General features: G+C 28.2%; 1 protein-coding gene across 1 annotated transcript; it reads left to right on the forward strand.

The window, feature by feature from the left end:
- The first annotated feature begins 7,099 nt into the window (after positions 1–7,099).
- Positions 7,100–8,047, forward strand: LOC136082777 (uncharacterized). Its single transcript, XM_065802201.1, has 2 exons — positions 7,100–7,428; positions 7,635–8,047. Exons 1-2 carry the CDS (start codon positions 7,272–7,274, stop codon positions 8,045–8,047), a joined length of 570 nt encoding a protein of 189 aa, XP_065658273.1. The 5' UTR covers positions 7,100–7,271.
- Positions 8,048–16,208: the final 8,161 nt, after the last annotated feature.

Consider the following 16,208-nt stretch of genomic DNA (forward strand, 5'->3'; position numbering starts at 1 on the left):
AAGTAGGCAGTTAAAAACAAGGATCTTGACTGATACTCCTGTCAGAAATGAAATTCGTTTGTCAAAAGAAAAGAAAATTTTGAAGCAAACCAAAAATCAACAAAAGTCTCCACAAAAGATAAGAAAGAAACTAAGAATTACTCGCTTAGGAATAAAAAACAATGTAAACCAAAAGCTGCTTCACAACTTGACTTTCACAAATGATGAAATATTCTTAATCAAAATATTGTACTTTTAACAAGTTTTGTAAACTTAAAAGTTGTATTCTTATTTCAGTCTTTATATTTCAGTTCTTATAAATTTCAAGTTGTTGTAAAGTTTTAAACGTATATAAAGCGGGTAGCTTATAGCTGCTGTGATTTATACATTTTTTAATTAAAAATTAGACTAGTGGGTTTAACTGCTATATTTAAAAAATAATTAAAAAATTTAGATGTATTATATGTTATACAATACTACCCTTTGACTAAATTATTTACAAGATTTAGTTATAGAAGTGTTAAACGTTTAGATAATATTACGCATATAAGATCAATGTGCCCCAAGTCGGTGATCATAGTACCCCATAGTTTATGGTACATTGATCTTTTGAGAGGGTTGTTTAAAAGTTAAAATTATTCATGTTTATCATTTTTTTAAATCAAAATATTTATATATTCCAAAAGCCAGATAGTTCTACATGTGTTTCGTATTTAATAAGTTTTTACATCTCTTTCAGGTTCTGCGCAATTTTCAAAACACTGCTACGGCGATCAATGCGCCCCCATCTCCCCTACATCCGCGAGTTTTAGTAAACAAGTGTTAATAAAAAAACTACCAAAGGTTTTATTGCTATTATCTATTATTTAGGCAATGAAAAATGTGGTGTAAAAGATTTGAAACACGGAAACAGTAAAACTGACCATTCATACATTCGCACTGCATCGTCTGTAGTGTCATGTATAAAAAAGGTTTTAAAACCAAATGATAAGCCACAAAATATTTATGAAAAACTAATGTTTGATTAAAATGTGATTCAAACATTAACAAACGTTAAAAAAAATAGGTTGCGCAGGGTCGCCAAATTTTCATGAGTTTTTTCATAAAAAAAATAGGCAAGGCTCCTTATGCAGGTAAGAAAACGGTTAAAAAATAACTTTTTTCGTTGTAATGAGGGTTTTAGGCCACTTTTAAAGATTTAAAAAAACGTGTAAACTTAAAATTACCTTAAAATTATCAGCTTACTAGGGAGTTTTTAAAGCACATTTTTAATTCAAAATGGCGTAAACATTTAAACTAGGAGATTTTAATTAAAAATCTTAAACTTCAATGAAAATGAACTAGAAACAGGTTCTAAAATATGGAAAATGGTTCATCACAAAGAAAATAAACTATTTAATTAGGTTCAATTTCTTTTAAGACCAAAATATGCTTATTTTTTTTTAAATTGATAACATAGTTGGGTGGGGTAATCTGGGCCTATAAGTCAGTATTTATTGCATTGTTAAAAATCTAATTCTTTTACAGCAATAAATACTTTTAAAATGAAAACTAATGTAAATAAGATTTCTGGCAATTTCTTTTGTATTCATTTTCTGATTTTATTTTTCAACGGGTTCATATAGACAATCATTAAAGATGTAACTTTCCATTGAAACTAGTAGATACCAGAGAGTAGTAGTTTTGAATCTTAGCACATCAAATTTATTTTTAAATAAACATTGCATTTTTAAAGAATAATGAATCTATAATATATAATACGAGAACATTTGGTTAATTTTTACTTGAGCATCCGTCTAATTTATTCCTTAAATTTTTTTTATCATGATTAGGCGTAATATAAGTACAGGGAGGTTGTCAGGGACGCGTAAACAAGTAAGGTTTAGTAAAGTTTGCTTTCCTAAAGTTAATTTTAAAGCTAAATTTAAAAAAAAAAAGATTTTTAGAATATGATTCTCTAATAAATTTTAAATAAAATTAAACAAAAAAAATTGAAAAATTTGATTTTTCTGAGAGATATACCAGCTTAATCTTAATTGCACCCCTCTAGCGCCGCACAGTGGGCCAGTAGGTGGACAAAATGGGAAAAATTTTAGTTGTCTAATCTTGAAAACCTATTTAATTCTAGTATCTACATATATTAGGAGAAATCTATTGATAATTTATTTATATTAAATCCCTTAGTTACCAGGACTCTAAGCATTTGAATATTGAGATAAAAAAAAAATAAAAAAAAATTATAAATAAGTAATTAACGGTGACATCAACGTTGTGTTATATTTCAATTACATCTACGTTTTTGAAACAAAAAATTAGTACATGTTATTCTAGAGTATTTAGAGATAAGAAAAACCAATGCGTGAAATAAATTTGTCATAGCTTGTTATCTCAATTATACTTTGAAAATCACAGATTAAAAAAAAAAATTTCTTAAGAAACTTTTTTTTTGCCACACAATAACTAATAATTACCACAATTTGCCATATGTTGTCTTATATTTATTTGAGCTATATGATGCTTCAATCGAGTTTTAATTGATTGCTCGTCCCCTTAAATCCCCACTCAGATTTTATGCATGTTTTAACTTGGTTGCTATGGTACTAAATTTTGCATAGCAACAACTCATTTTTACATTAACGTTGTTTTAACAGTATTTTACTTGCGCTAAATACACAATATTGGGGGTATGTATTAAAATGAGATTCAAAATTCTTATGAGGCTAATTTTTTTTGGTTACTATGGATACCTTACTTTGCATAACATAGCAACAACATATTTTCGGTAGTTGTTAGTAATTTAATTACTAACACTGACAGTAATTTAATTACTTTTAATTTTAATTACTAACACTTGTAGTAACTTAATTACTAACAAGTATTAGTAGTCCAGGCGGCATATATATTATAACATTTTACTTTTAAATACAAAATACTTGTTACAATAATTATTTAGATATGGTTTTGTTAAACTGTGAGACATTCATAATTTTCTCCAAAAAAACAATCTTAGTATTTCAAAACAAAATATTACTGAAGATATATTAAAATTTATTCAGCTAAAATTTGCTGATTTTAAAGACGTTGATTTTAGACATGCTGTTCAACGATTTGTTTACTTGTATAAAAAAAAGTGGAAATCTGCAAACTATACTGTGAAAAATTTTGAAAAGAAGTTTGTGAACTGGCTTAATGAATATTTAATTGTCAGAAAAAAAGACAATGAACCAACTGCAAGTAGACGTGGTCGAAAACCAGTTGCATTTGATAATAGTTCTAATAAAACTAAAAAACGGCGTGTATCTTGTTCAATTGAATCTCATTCATCCAATGAATTATTTTTTGCTGCTAATAAAAAAATTAGAGATGAATCTGTTGTTATTGCTGCCAAGAATGTTTTAAATATATCAAATACAGATAAAGCAACTAAATATTAAGTAGACGAAGCATTGGCTTTAATAATTGATGCAAGTCTGACAAAAGCTTCCTATCAATTGATTAGAAGCGGAGCCTTGGAGAAAGAATATAACATCTACCCCACTTACAATGATGTCAGAGATGCAAAATTAAAATGTTATCCTGCAAACATAACAGTGGAGGACTATTCAGCTTCAGTTCCTTTAAAAGATTTAATGACTCATACTTTGCAAAGAATCTGTGCAGTTCAGGAACCTGTGCTAAGGCACTTGATATTGATCGACAAAGCAATAAAAACAATGACACTAACGTGTTAGGCTGGTTTTGATGGTGCTACTGGCCAAAGCATTTATAAACAAGTTTTATCAGAACCCGACATTAATAGAGATTTAAAGCGTGAAGATCCATTATTTATTACTTGTCTTGTCCCATTGGATTTGACTGGATTTAACAACAGCAACGAAAAGGTGCCTATTTGGAGAAATCAAAAGTCGTCCTCCACAGCCTATTGTAGACCCATAAGATTTGCATACAAAATGGAATCCAAGGAATCTGTGATTGAAGAAGATCAGTACATTAAAAGTGAGATAGAAAGCTTGGGTATGATTTTATTAGAGGTTTGCGGATCTTCTATTGAAGTGAATTGTATTATTGAACTTACAATCATTGATGGGAAGGTTCAAACAATATTATCTGAAAAAAATAACTCATACCAATGCTGTTCAGTGTGTGGTGTCTCTCCAAAAAATATGAATAGTCTTGATATCCTTAATATAGATTATACTAACAGAGAGTTCAAATATGGTCTTTCCAGTCTTCATGCATGGATTCGATTTTTTGAGATGTTATTGCACATTGCATATAAAAAAGAAACAAGAAAATGGCAAGCAAGATCTAAAGAACACAAAGAAAACGCATCTGTAGCTAAACAAAAGATTCAGACTGATTTTATGAACAAAATGGGACTTGTTGTTGATTTCCCTAAAAGTGGTGGTTCTGGAACAAATAATGATGGCAATACCTCAAGGCGTGCGTTTGCAGCATATGAAAAAACAGCTGAAATTCTGGGTATTGACTAACACCTTATATTCAGATTTTACATTATCTTGGTAACGCTCTCTTCAGGATATGAAATAGACTGCTTAAAGTTCAAGGATTATTGTTTTGACACTTTTAGACTATATGTGTCCCTTTATTTATGGTATTACATGGCTCTATCAGTTCACAAAGTATTGATACATGGACATGACATAATTAAAAGCCTTACATTACCCATCGGACTTATGTCAGAGGAAGCTCAATAGGCTAGAAATAAAGACTTTAAATCTTATCGCGAAAATTTCAGCCGAAAAACATCCAGAAAAGCAACAAATACTGATCTTATCAATAGACTCCTAGTTTCCAGTGATCCTGTTATTTCATCATTGCGTAAATCAACATCACACCAAACAAATCATAAAGCATTTCCTTCAGATGTTTTACAAATACTTAAACAATCTTCAAACGATATTATTGTTTTATAATTTTTTGATGTAATTTAAAATTGATAACGTTTTCTTGCACTATTTTTTGCTTTTATTATTCCTAAAACATTATTTACCTAAATACTCAATTTTTATTCAATATAGGTGGGTCAAAAATCCGATAAGATATTCAAATATCAATTTACCACTTTGTAACTAAGGAAAGTATCCGGTAACTAAGCAATATAAGTATCCATAACAACTACATTTAAAAAATTATCATTTTTGTAAGAAGTGTGATCTCATATTGGTACTCATGCCAAATTTATTGAATATAGCACTTATAAAATATCTGCAGATAACAAAAGTAGGTTGTTGCTAAGCAAAATAAAGGTATCCATAGCAACGAAATAAAAAAATATTTCCTTCATAAAAAGCGCAGACATCATATTAGTACTCATACTAATTTTAGTGAATATAGCTCTAATATTAAATTAGTTATGAATTTTGTCCAGTAAAAGTTCTGGCCCACTGTGCGCCGGCCCTGTATATTGTTCTCTATGTTCGCTACAATATTCAACAAATATTTAAAACATTTTATTACTTCTATACTAAGAATTATTATTCCGTAGTAAATAAGTTTAGTTTTTAGTTTCCTACTCAACTTTGAAAAAACATATTTTTTCATAATATTTACAGAACTAAAGAAAACAGTTAAATTCGAATGGAGAAAGTAATTTAAATAAGTGCTTTGGGTTAAAAATGGAATTTTGTTAATTCGTTTTCAGATAAAACATCCCAGTACAAAGAAAAAGAACTGGTTGGTGACACACAAAATCGAATTTTTTTAAGTTTAGTTTATAAATGTTAGAACGATTAGTACGTTCTTATTTAATTTAATGTTAACGCTTCAATTTATTATATCAAAGTACAAAAAAGTCATAGTAAAAGAAAACTTTTCTTTTTTTAGTTAAACATTAAAATGGAAATACTCGAAGGCGAAAGAAAAAACTTAAAAATTTTTACCAAAATGTTTACTATTATAGTAAAGACAAAAAAGCAACAGAATCGTATGGCGGCGGTTTCAAATGTAAGGATGAATTTTGTAGAAGTCGTGCAACAAGTGAACCAAGGCTAGGGTTAGTACAAATAACACTGTATAACCATTTGCCAGATTTTGAAAAAAAAGAAATTTTAAAATTAAAACAATCAATAAAACGAGCTGCTGAAACTACAAGTGGAAGTTTGCGAGATAATTTTGACCAAGAAACTGCTAGTAACCAATCAGCACATCACGTTTCTTTTGGAATGATGGAAAGCACTATGTATCGCAGACGTAGATCAGTGCAGCCGCAATTACCAGCCAATTGCGGGGAAATAGACAACTCTTTGAGAGTAAACAACATAAGTAAGTTTTTAGACGGGACCAATTTTTACAAAGGGTACGTTGGTATAAATAACGATTATGCTCACATATTTATCGGGAAAACAGTCGTTGCTTCAGCGACTGATTTGCACGTTGACGGAACATTTAAGGTAGTTCCGAGAATGTTTTATCAAATGATAACATTTGGATACATTTTGCTTGATCATGTAAGATAATCAATAAAAGATAATATAAGAAGGGTGTAAAAAAGGAATTCTATTTTTTCCGCGGTGTTTTTTAATACCGTTACATTTTTTTAGAGCACCTTAATGAATTGAAAAAAAACAAAATATATTCCCTGTTTTTTCTTGTTCACCCTCCATATATTATTATTTTTGTTATTATTGTTATTATTGTTATTACTACTGTTTTTTATAAATTATAGTTGTTTTTATTAATGTTGTTCTGCAAGTAAAGAATCAAGAAGTAAAGATTTTTTTGTTTAAGTTTATCCAAACTATTTTCATACTTATGACTAGAAAAACGCAAGAGCTGTATTCTCTTGCATTTTCCAAAGTTGCTGAACTCGTTCCACATTTGTCACCGTTACGGATAATGACGGACTATGAACAAGCATAGATGAATACCTTGAAAATTCAATATCCTTTAGCTGAAATTTCAGGTTGTTGGTTTCATTACGTAAATGTAAGCAAAAAAATATTTAACTAAACATACAATAACCTTTGTTATAAAATGGCAATTTTAAAACTAAATTAAAATACAATTTAAAAAATATATATATTTATTTGTACTGAAAGTTTATGTTTGCAGTTATTTATATTTAGGCTGTGATTAACAAGTGTAAACATCTTGGATTGTTTTGACTTTTGAAATTGCAAGTTCACAGTGATTTGAAGAAATGGATAAGGCTATTATTGTGTCTTTCTTTGCTACCGCCTCACCATATTCAGCCAACATTAGGCAATTTGAATCCAAATTTGTTTGCGGTGTCATTAAGTATAAATGACTTACCAAAATGTCAAAGTTTAATGACCTATATGGAAACATTTTGGATTGGGCGTATTGGCAGTAACAAAATTTCTGTTTTTGGTTGTCCCAGAAGAACGAACTCTGATCAAGAAAGCTTCCATGCCTCGCTTTTAAAACGAATAAAGATTGCTCATCCAAACATTTGGGTTTTTATAAGTAAATATATATATATATATATATATATATATATATATATATATATATATATATATATATATATATATATATATATATATATATATATATATATATATATATATATATATATATATATACCTATATATATATATATATAATCTAAAATAAAAATATAATTTTTTGAACTTATCTTTTATTTGCATTTAATTCTTTTAATATTTTAGCAGAACTAAGAAAGTTTGCAGAAGTCCAGCAACTTGATAAAATACGTTTAGAATGTGGACTTCAGATTCGTCGGAGACGAAAGCAGAAATATGTTTTAAATGATCGTAAAATCAGAGTTGCTACTGAAAATTTGGCCAACGAACGTCTAACTTCATTGGAATTTCTACAAAGTGTTTCACATTGCGCAGATGCGTTATTTAACAATCAACTTGGCGTTAGTCGTATAAATCAACCACCGGAATTGGAAACAGTTTCATCATTTACGCAAGTTCAAATAGAGCCCTCACAGCCTAGTTTAATTCCACCACAAGATGAAGCCCAGCAACTTAATGTATCAATACCACGTGATGTAGCTATAGCGCAAAATACAGATGATGTAGCTATAGTGCAAAATACCTTTCAACTCGGATAAAACTTACATAGTTCTACAGAAATTGTTGGAATCACGGAGACTTCAAGAGTAGTGGATGAAACTAATGGAGCAACATGAATCATAATATTTACAAATAAAATAAATAAATAATAAAACATTAAATTTGAGATTTCGAAATGCAATTTTGTTTGTCGAATAATTAAAAATTATGTTTATTATTTAAAAAAATTGTAGCCACTTAATACTATCATCAATATGAAAGTATCATTTTTACAGACCTATATGGGGCTGTTAATACGTGACAGTTTTAAGGTGGGAGGGGGTATCAGAAATTGTTACCAAATGTCACATGGGGGAGGGGGGTTAGCTTTAGTGTAACGTGACAAATTTTTAAAATTTAAATTCTAATCACAGCGGAATCAATGAAAATGTTAGCAAAAAGTTGAAAAATTGGGTAAAAATAACGCCACGTCTCATATTGGAAAAAGGGAGGAGGTTGACAGAAAATGTCATAAAATGTCACATGGGGGAAGGGTGGGGTGTCTAAAAACAGCCAAAAAGGTGTTACGTATTATTTGAACAGCCCCTAACTTAAAAACAAACTAATATTTAATTAAATCTAAAACCAATTAAAACATTATCATAAAGGTCTTTATTCTATAAAGTTCATTCTATAAAGTAAAGTTCAAGTTCCGCATAATCGCTTTGCCCGAATAGAGCTGTAACCAGGGGATTAAGGTGGTCTAGAACCCCCTAGTATTTAAAACTAATAATTTTCTTTTTAACGAAAAGCATAATAAAAAATCTTAAAAAATCATATATTGTGATATATCAATTAATGTTTCAAAGAAAGAATGAAACTCCGCAATAGTCAATAGTCAAATGTAATCAAAAACTTTTGAATATTGATTATTTGTGTTTCATTTAAAATAAACTGAAATTTAAAACCAGTTTAAAATAGTTTGCTTAAACTAATTTTCAACTTATTTTAGACAAATGATTTTATATAGTTCTCACTTCTCCCGCTCGCTTGTCTGACTTCTACTCACACCTACACATCAATAAATTTCTGGAAAAATTATAACGCTGCGGGTTTCCATAAATGAAAAATAATTGAAGTAAGAAGTCTTTTAAAATATGAAATTTACATTGCCTATTGTTAAGTTAATAATGCTCCAGGTATGAAGGATATGTATATATTTGAACATAATTTTAAAATTTAATTTCAAAGACAAAAAATGAAAACTGAAAAACTGAAACGGAAAAACTGTTATGAAACACTAAATGTAATAAAACGCGTGAAATTTAGTACATACTGATAAAGACCGCAAAAAATAAAAACGTGGCAGTAGTGTACATTGAGATCGATTGTATATGTGCCACAGCGTAAAAGTGACTAAAAAAAGGTTCTCTTCACATTCCGGAGATTATTTGTATAAATTACGACAATTAAAGTAGAAGATGTTAACGTTGTTCTGGTTGCGCTTTTTACTAGTTGCTTGAAACCATAGAATCTTAACATTGATTTTATTTCAGTGTGATCACTTGACCTCATGTAATTAACATTAGGATCTCTAATTAAAATTGTTTCTAATAAATTAGGTTAATTAGGTTTAGATATCATTACTGAAAATAGGTTAGAGAATTTGTGGCTAAGGTATTTTGAGCCATCCGGTGGGCAATATAGGACACAAAACAACATACTCTTCGTCTTTGGAAGTATTTTTTCGAAACAAACGCTCTCTATTTCGTTGGATTTGAGATTGTTACGTCTTACCTAGTTTAACTTATTAGATATGTAAACGGCAACACATCCACCACGTCTGTTTTTACGTATGCTGCTTAGAAATGCATAACCCTCGATATGATATAGCCCATATAAACCAATATAAACAAGGGTCGTCCTTGTTTATATGGGTTTATATGGGCGAAAATGTCAATGTTTTTGTTGCAGTTAAACAAATAAATGATGCTAAATGTTCCATAGGCCACGGATATTTAAATGAAAACATTGTAAGCATTTCATATACAGAATATTTTCAAGTTTCTCCAAGTTTATCACTGAAATAATATGGTTCAAATACATTGGTCCAGGTCATAGTCATAGTTCATAGTCACCTGATAATTATATCAGGTCATAGTTCTATGTCACCTGATAATTATAACATAACTCTTAGGAAAGCATGTTCTTTTAGTATAATTTTATTTTCTGGTTGGTATTGCCATAAAAATATTTGTATGAATTTCAACTCAAATTCTATAGTTTCAAGAGATGTTTCAGAATAACATATCAAATTTGAATTTTGTAATGACGTCACTTTAACAGTTATTGTAGCGTAGATTAGAAGTGTAATATAGATATAGTTAAACATTTTAAGAAAGTATTCTTAGATACATGCAATATTTATAAAGAAAACAGCTTTAATTTGAAATATTTCATACGAACCTGGCTGATGGCGTAGAATAAAGTAATAATATGATGTAACTTCCAAATCTATATTATTGTTTTTTCTTCTTTTAAAACTTTATATTAAAATATAAAGTACCCCCACCCCCACAAACACACACTCACACTACTGTGTGACGTCTAGAAAGACGTCTTTAGTTTGTCCGGATACGAAGTTCTCAAGACTTTTATATGAGACCAATTTAGTATGTCTAACGGAGAAGAAATCTAATATAAATGAGTGCAGCATAGAGCCACCGAACTAGTTACATCAATTAGCCGTTTGTGCGATGAAGATCGATCCTCCTAGCACAAACAACTAATTGATGAAGCTAGGTCGGTTGCTCAACGCTACACTCATTTAACCATCATGTCTCTTCAAGCCAAGAGGGGGGGGGGGGGGGTTCGAACTTTACATGGTCATTTTTTTGGCATATATGTATACATAAAAACAGTGATCGATTAATAAAATGATAGATTATTAGAAATAATTTTCTAATATTCGTGTTCTAAAATTATGACCATAAAAAGTTTGATTCATTAACTCCCCCCCCCCCCCCTTCGATTTGAAGAGATATTAAACTTTGATGAGTCATAAAAACCGAACACAGCAGATTATTTCTGGAAATTTTAAATTTGTAGATAAATTGAAAATAATTTAATTATGGTAAAATAACTACTTTTTTTTTAGTTTTTTTTGGTTCCCAGGCTGCAATCATTACAGTACTTGGCAAAGATTACTTATTTGACATTAATATAAACATATACATGTTTGGAATAATTAAACACTCAAAAATGAGGTCAACGCCCCCTAATGAATCGATATCATTTATAACAAAAGACTTGAGCTAAGCTATAATCCATATTTATCCATAAGTTTATTTATGCTTGGGTTAAGTAAAGTGTTACAAAAACGTTAGGGCATACTAAGAAAAGTACTTTGAAAAAATGCTAGTATAAAAAATAAATTTTCATATCTTTTTTTCTTATTTCAATATATGGTGTCTTTGACCTAATATGTAGAGTTAAGACATTAGAATAGAAAAAAATTGTTTCTCTGGCTTCATTTTATTTTTCATTTTGACTAATATTTGAAAAATAAAATATTACCATTTCCCTAGTAAAAATGATATGCTGAACCTAAAAATTAAGTATGGTTAATATTAAATCAGTTTTTGAATGACTAACACAATATTGGTTTTGCATGGTTTTGCTTATCTCATACCCAACTATGCAATTACTAAATTAACACTCAGTAATAAATTTACAATTAAAATTTTATTTTTTTGGAAATACGAGTTGATTAAAAATGTTACATTTAAAAAAGTTGACGAACTTGATTTCTTTACAAATTAAAAGTTCATAAACTTAATGTTCAGGCCCGTGTACAGGCCTGAAATATGAACATATATTGCCCGTATATGAACAACAATTGTAAATTGTTAACTATAAATATAGTTTGAAATAAATAAATAAGACATGGAAGTTCATGAACTTTGCTTTGAAAGAAAAAATTTAAAATGTTTTGTGTGATGCTCGGATTATTTGTAGGAACTACAACTTGATTAAATTGGTTGTCACAGCATACTTTACTCTATGTTCACTATGCATGCTCACTGGACAAGTTACAGCAATAAAGAAGAGAATAAGTCAAACTATTAAATAGTATTTTGATAAAAAAAAGCTTATTTATCAAAATGGCAAACAACTTGTAAATATTTTATTTAAAGAATATTTTAAACATTGTGTGGAGTAACCTCATTGGAATTCATTGGAAAGTTCAACAATCTCTTTTAATACTTTTATTAACAAAGACTGTAACACGAGCTCACTACCGGGCTTAACCAACTTTGGAAAAAACGTTTATTAAAGCCTAATTTATTAGAAGCCTTTGATAAAAAAAGATCTAAACGGCTTCGTGGCATTGAGGCCACTAAGCCTTATAGAAGCCTCACTAAGGTGTCCCGTTCCCGCACAGTTTTTGAACGACAACACCAACTTTTAAATTGAGTTTTAGACAAAGAAAATAAAAATATTTACTGATTTTTTTTTAAAAATAAAAAAATTCAAGAGTCCCCACTAAGAAAAAGTTGAAAAATGTATTCGATGCACTAATGCTACCGCCCTCTTATTCCAAAATTTTCGAATTTTTTTGGCGCACTTATAACAGTTCGCACTTATGCCGCACTTATGCCAGTTTTTGCAGTTGATTCGCACTTATGCCAGTTCGCACTTATGCCAATTCGCACTAATGCCAATGTTTGCAAACTCTTTCGGCGCACTTATGCTAATTCGCGCTTGTGCCAATTCGCACTTATGCCAGTTTTTGCAATTGGTTCGCACTTATGCCAGTTCGCACTTATGCTAGTTCGCAGTTAATTTTATTAAATAGAACATTTTACATAATAACATTATATACATAAACTAATATTAAATTAAAATGATATGTAAAAGTATTAAAATTGTGAAACTTTTAAATACAATAATTCTTTAAAATATATATATATATATATATATATATATATATATATATATATATATATATATATATATATATATATATATATATTATTTTTTAATTTTAATAATTTAAACATTTTATCACATTTTTAAAACAAAATAATTTAAATATAAGTCATTACACTGTGCTCTCCTGAGACCGCCAGGGTAAATTTTGGTTTACTATAAATTTTTTTTAATTTACTATTATTGGGTTAAATAAAGTATTTTAAAATAATTTTTAAAATTTAAACTAATTTTTAAATATAGAAATTTTAGATTTAATTAACATGTCTAAAATAAAATGCGTCATTTTATGATTACATCATCTATTCAAATTGGTACAAAATGTTGCAATACAGATGAAAATAATTATTTTAAAAGCGATCATATATAACCAATGATATATTATATAACTAGATGTCTTGCGGGATTTTATTAGACAAAAAATGAAGCCGCTTTTTTTTGTTTATAACAATAGTTCGCCATTTGTAAAAAGGGCAAAAGCTTAATCCGAAGTGTGGAATAAAAGTTAAAAAATGCAACTCAAAAGTTCCCAATGAATAAAAGATAAATCAAAAAAAAAATTTTAATAATTATAAAATACTTATAAAAATTTTTTTATGAGCCAATGTTCATTAAAAAATATTTTAATTCATAAAAAGCGTCTGTCGTTTTACTTTGCTATTCAAAAGTTTAATCTAAGCATCTAGGTATCGTTATCGAAATATCGAAACTAACCAATATTTTTTACGATAATGGGTTTCGATATGAATTGCTATGATCCGATATGTTTCAATATGATTCGGATAAAATATTGTTTGGGTTTCGATATGCACGATATCAGTATCGCTTTTAGCGACAAATATCGCATAATTCATCTCTAAAAAATGTATAACGATATTTTTTGAGTTTCTATATGATTCGATACGTTCCGATAAAATATCGTTTGGTTTCGATATTATACAATATTTTGTATTAGATATAACTAAATGTTAAGTTAACTTATTTTGCAATATATTTTCTCAATTTATTGATTAAAATATTGATAAAAATTAATAATCGCCTAATTTTGGATGCAACTTTTTAGATTAAATTGTTAAAAACGGCTCAGGCGGTTAGGAGAACAATCCAACTGTTTAGTTTTTTTAATAAAAACATACCGTGGTGTGACCTAACAAAGTCCTATGCTTTAAGAAAGTCCTAATTTAAGAAATGACAAAATTCGTATATATAAATTGCGGAAAATAATTTTGTTGTTTTAACTTGATATATGGGGTCATAATGGTTTCCTAATTATACTGATGTTTTAATCATTTGTGGGTAATTCAATTTTTAATTACAACAATTGTAGTAATTTTTAATTGAAATCACGTGAAAATTGAATCAAGTTACTATTCTTAAATCTATATATATATATATATATATATATATATATATATATATATATATATATATATATATATATATATATATATATATATATATATATATATATATATATATATATATGATATATATATATATATATATATATATATATATATATATAATATATATATATATATATATATTTATAAATTAGTAAAAACACTTATCTAATTTTTGATTACTTCAACACTGTGTTTCAACAGCAGCAGGTTCATCAGGAAGAATCTATAAAAATTTAATCAATGCTTCAAAACTCAAAGAAAGATTCTTCCTGATGAACCTACTGATGGTGAAACACAGTGTTGAAGTAATCAAAAATTAGATAAGTGTTTTTACTAATTTATTATTGCTCTGTTCTTTTAGAACATTGAGCACTCTGTTTGTAGAATACACTAACATAGTTTATATATATATATATATATATATATATATATATATATATATATATATATATATATATATATATATATATATATATATATATATATATATATATGTTAATAATTTTGATAGCTGTTTGCAACAACTATCAAAATTTGATTACTTTGGCAATTTTACCGTCAGTTTGGCAATTTTAAGTTGATCAGGGAAATCTCGTTGGCTAACGCAAGACGAAAAGATTGTGAATATAATATTGTATGAATTTATATAAACATTTTCGTTGATACCTTCGAATCCTATTGCTTTATTTGGTTTAATCGTTTTGAAAGCAGCTTCAAATTCCTTATAGAATATTTCAATGCAATTAAGATATGTTGTTTTTTTGAGGTAAAAATTTAAAAGAATCACCAGTATATGAAATAGTTTTTGCTAAGTTAGGCCTTGCTAAAACAAAATGCTTATTTAATTTAACTGCAATATCGCTTAAAGCATAAAAAATTTTATCATTAACTTTAATACCGTTAGGCAAAGCGCCTGATTTAGTTTTAGCTTTACCAGTGATTTCTCTTTACCAAACTTACCAAGTGCGTTTTGAGTTTTTTTTTTTTTTTAAGTTAGTCAAGATAGTTTTTTTTTTTTGAAATTTTTTCTTTGTCTTTCGAACTCTCTAGCATAATTTTTGTAAATGGTTTTATTTTCAACTGATTTGGATTTCATGTACTTAATATATAATTTTTGTTTAATTGTGGAAGATTTTCTTAGTACATCGGTTATCCATGGGGATGTTATTTATTTTAAAGCTTTTGGTTTATTTGAATTTTAGGAAAATTTGCGTCATAAATATCATAGAATGTTTTAAGAAAATTGCTATATGCTAAGTTGGCGTCCTGAAAATGATCAATATGGTGCCAATGAAGCATTGATAATTGGTCATTAAATGATGCTAAATTTGCTTTGCTATAAATGCGTTTACAAAAGTTGTTTTTTTTATCTAATGTTAATTTAGTATCTGTATTTATGGAGATAAGAATCGGAAAATGATTTATGATATCCCATTTAATGATTCCTTTTTTAAGAGAAACGCTCCGTTTTTAAATACGCCATTGTAAAACTTTTTAATGTCGTATTTGACGTGATACTGTAAACAATAGAAATTAAAATCACCAATTAAATAGTTTAATTTTTTTTCGTGGTTACTTTTTTTTAAAATAACTTTTTTTTGGTTTTGGTTACGGTTTCAATAACGGTTCTACCTAACCAAAATTAACTGGCTAGTAGTCATAAAAACGTTTTTAAAAACTCTCTGGGAAAAAGTTTTTGAATACTCTTCAAATTACTTAGATATACATCATAAGGCTCTTAAAAAAAATCTCTTTTTATAAGGAAAGATGTTAAAATTTTAGTTTGAATTAGTATTAAAATTGTAATTGAACAACATTTTGA

This window comes from Hydra vulgaris, chromosome 07 (genome assembly GCF_038396675.1).
Source record: "Hydra vulgaris chromosome 07, alternate assembly HydraT2T_AEP".
NCBI classification, from domain to species: Eukaryota; Metazoa; Cnidaria; class Hydrozoa; order Anthoathecata; family Hydridae; genus Hydra; species Hydra vulgaris.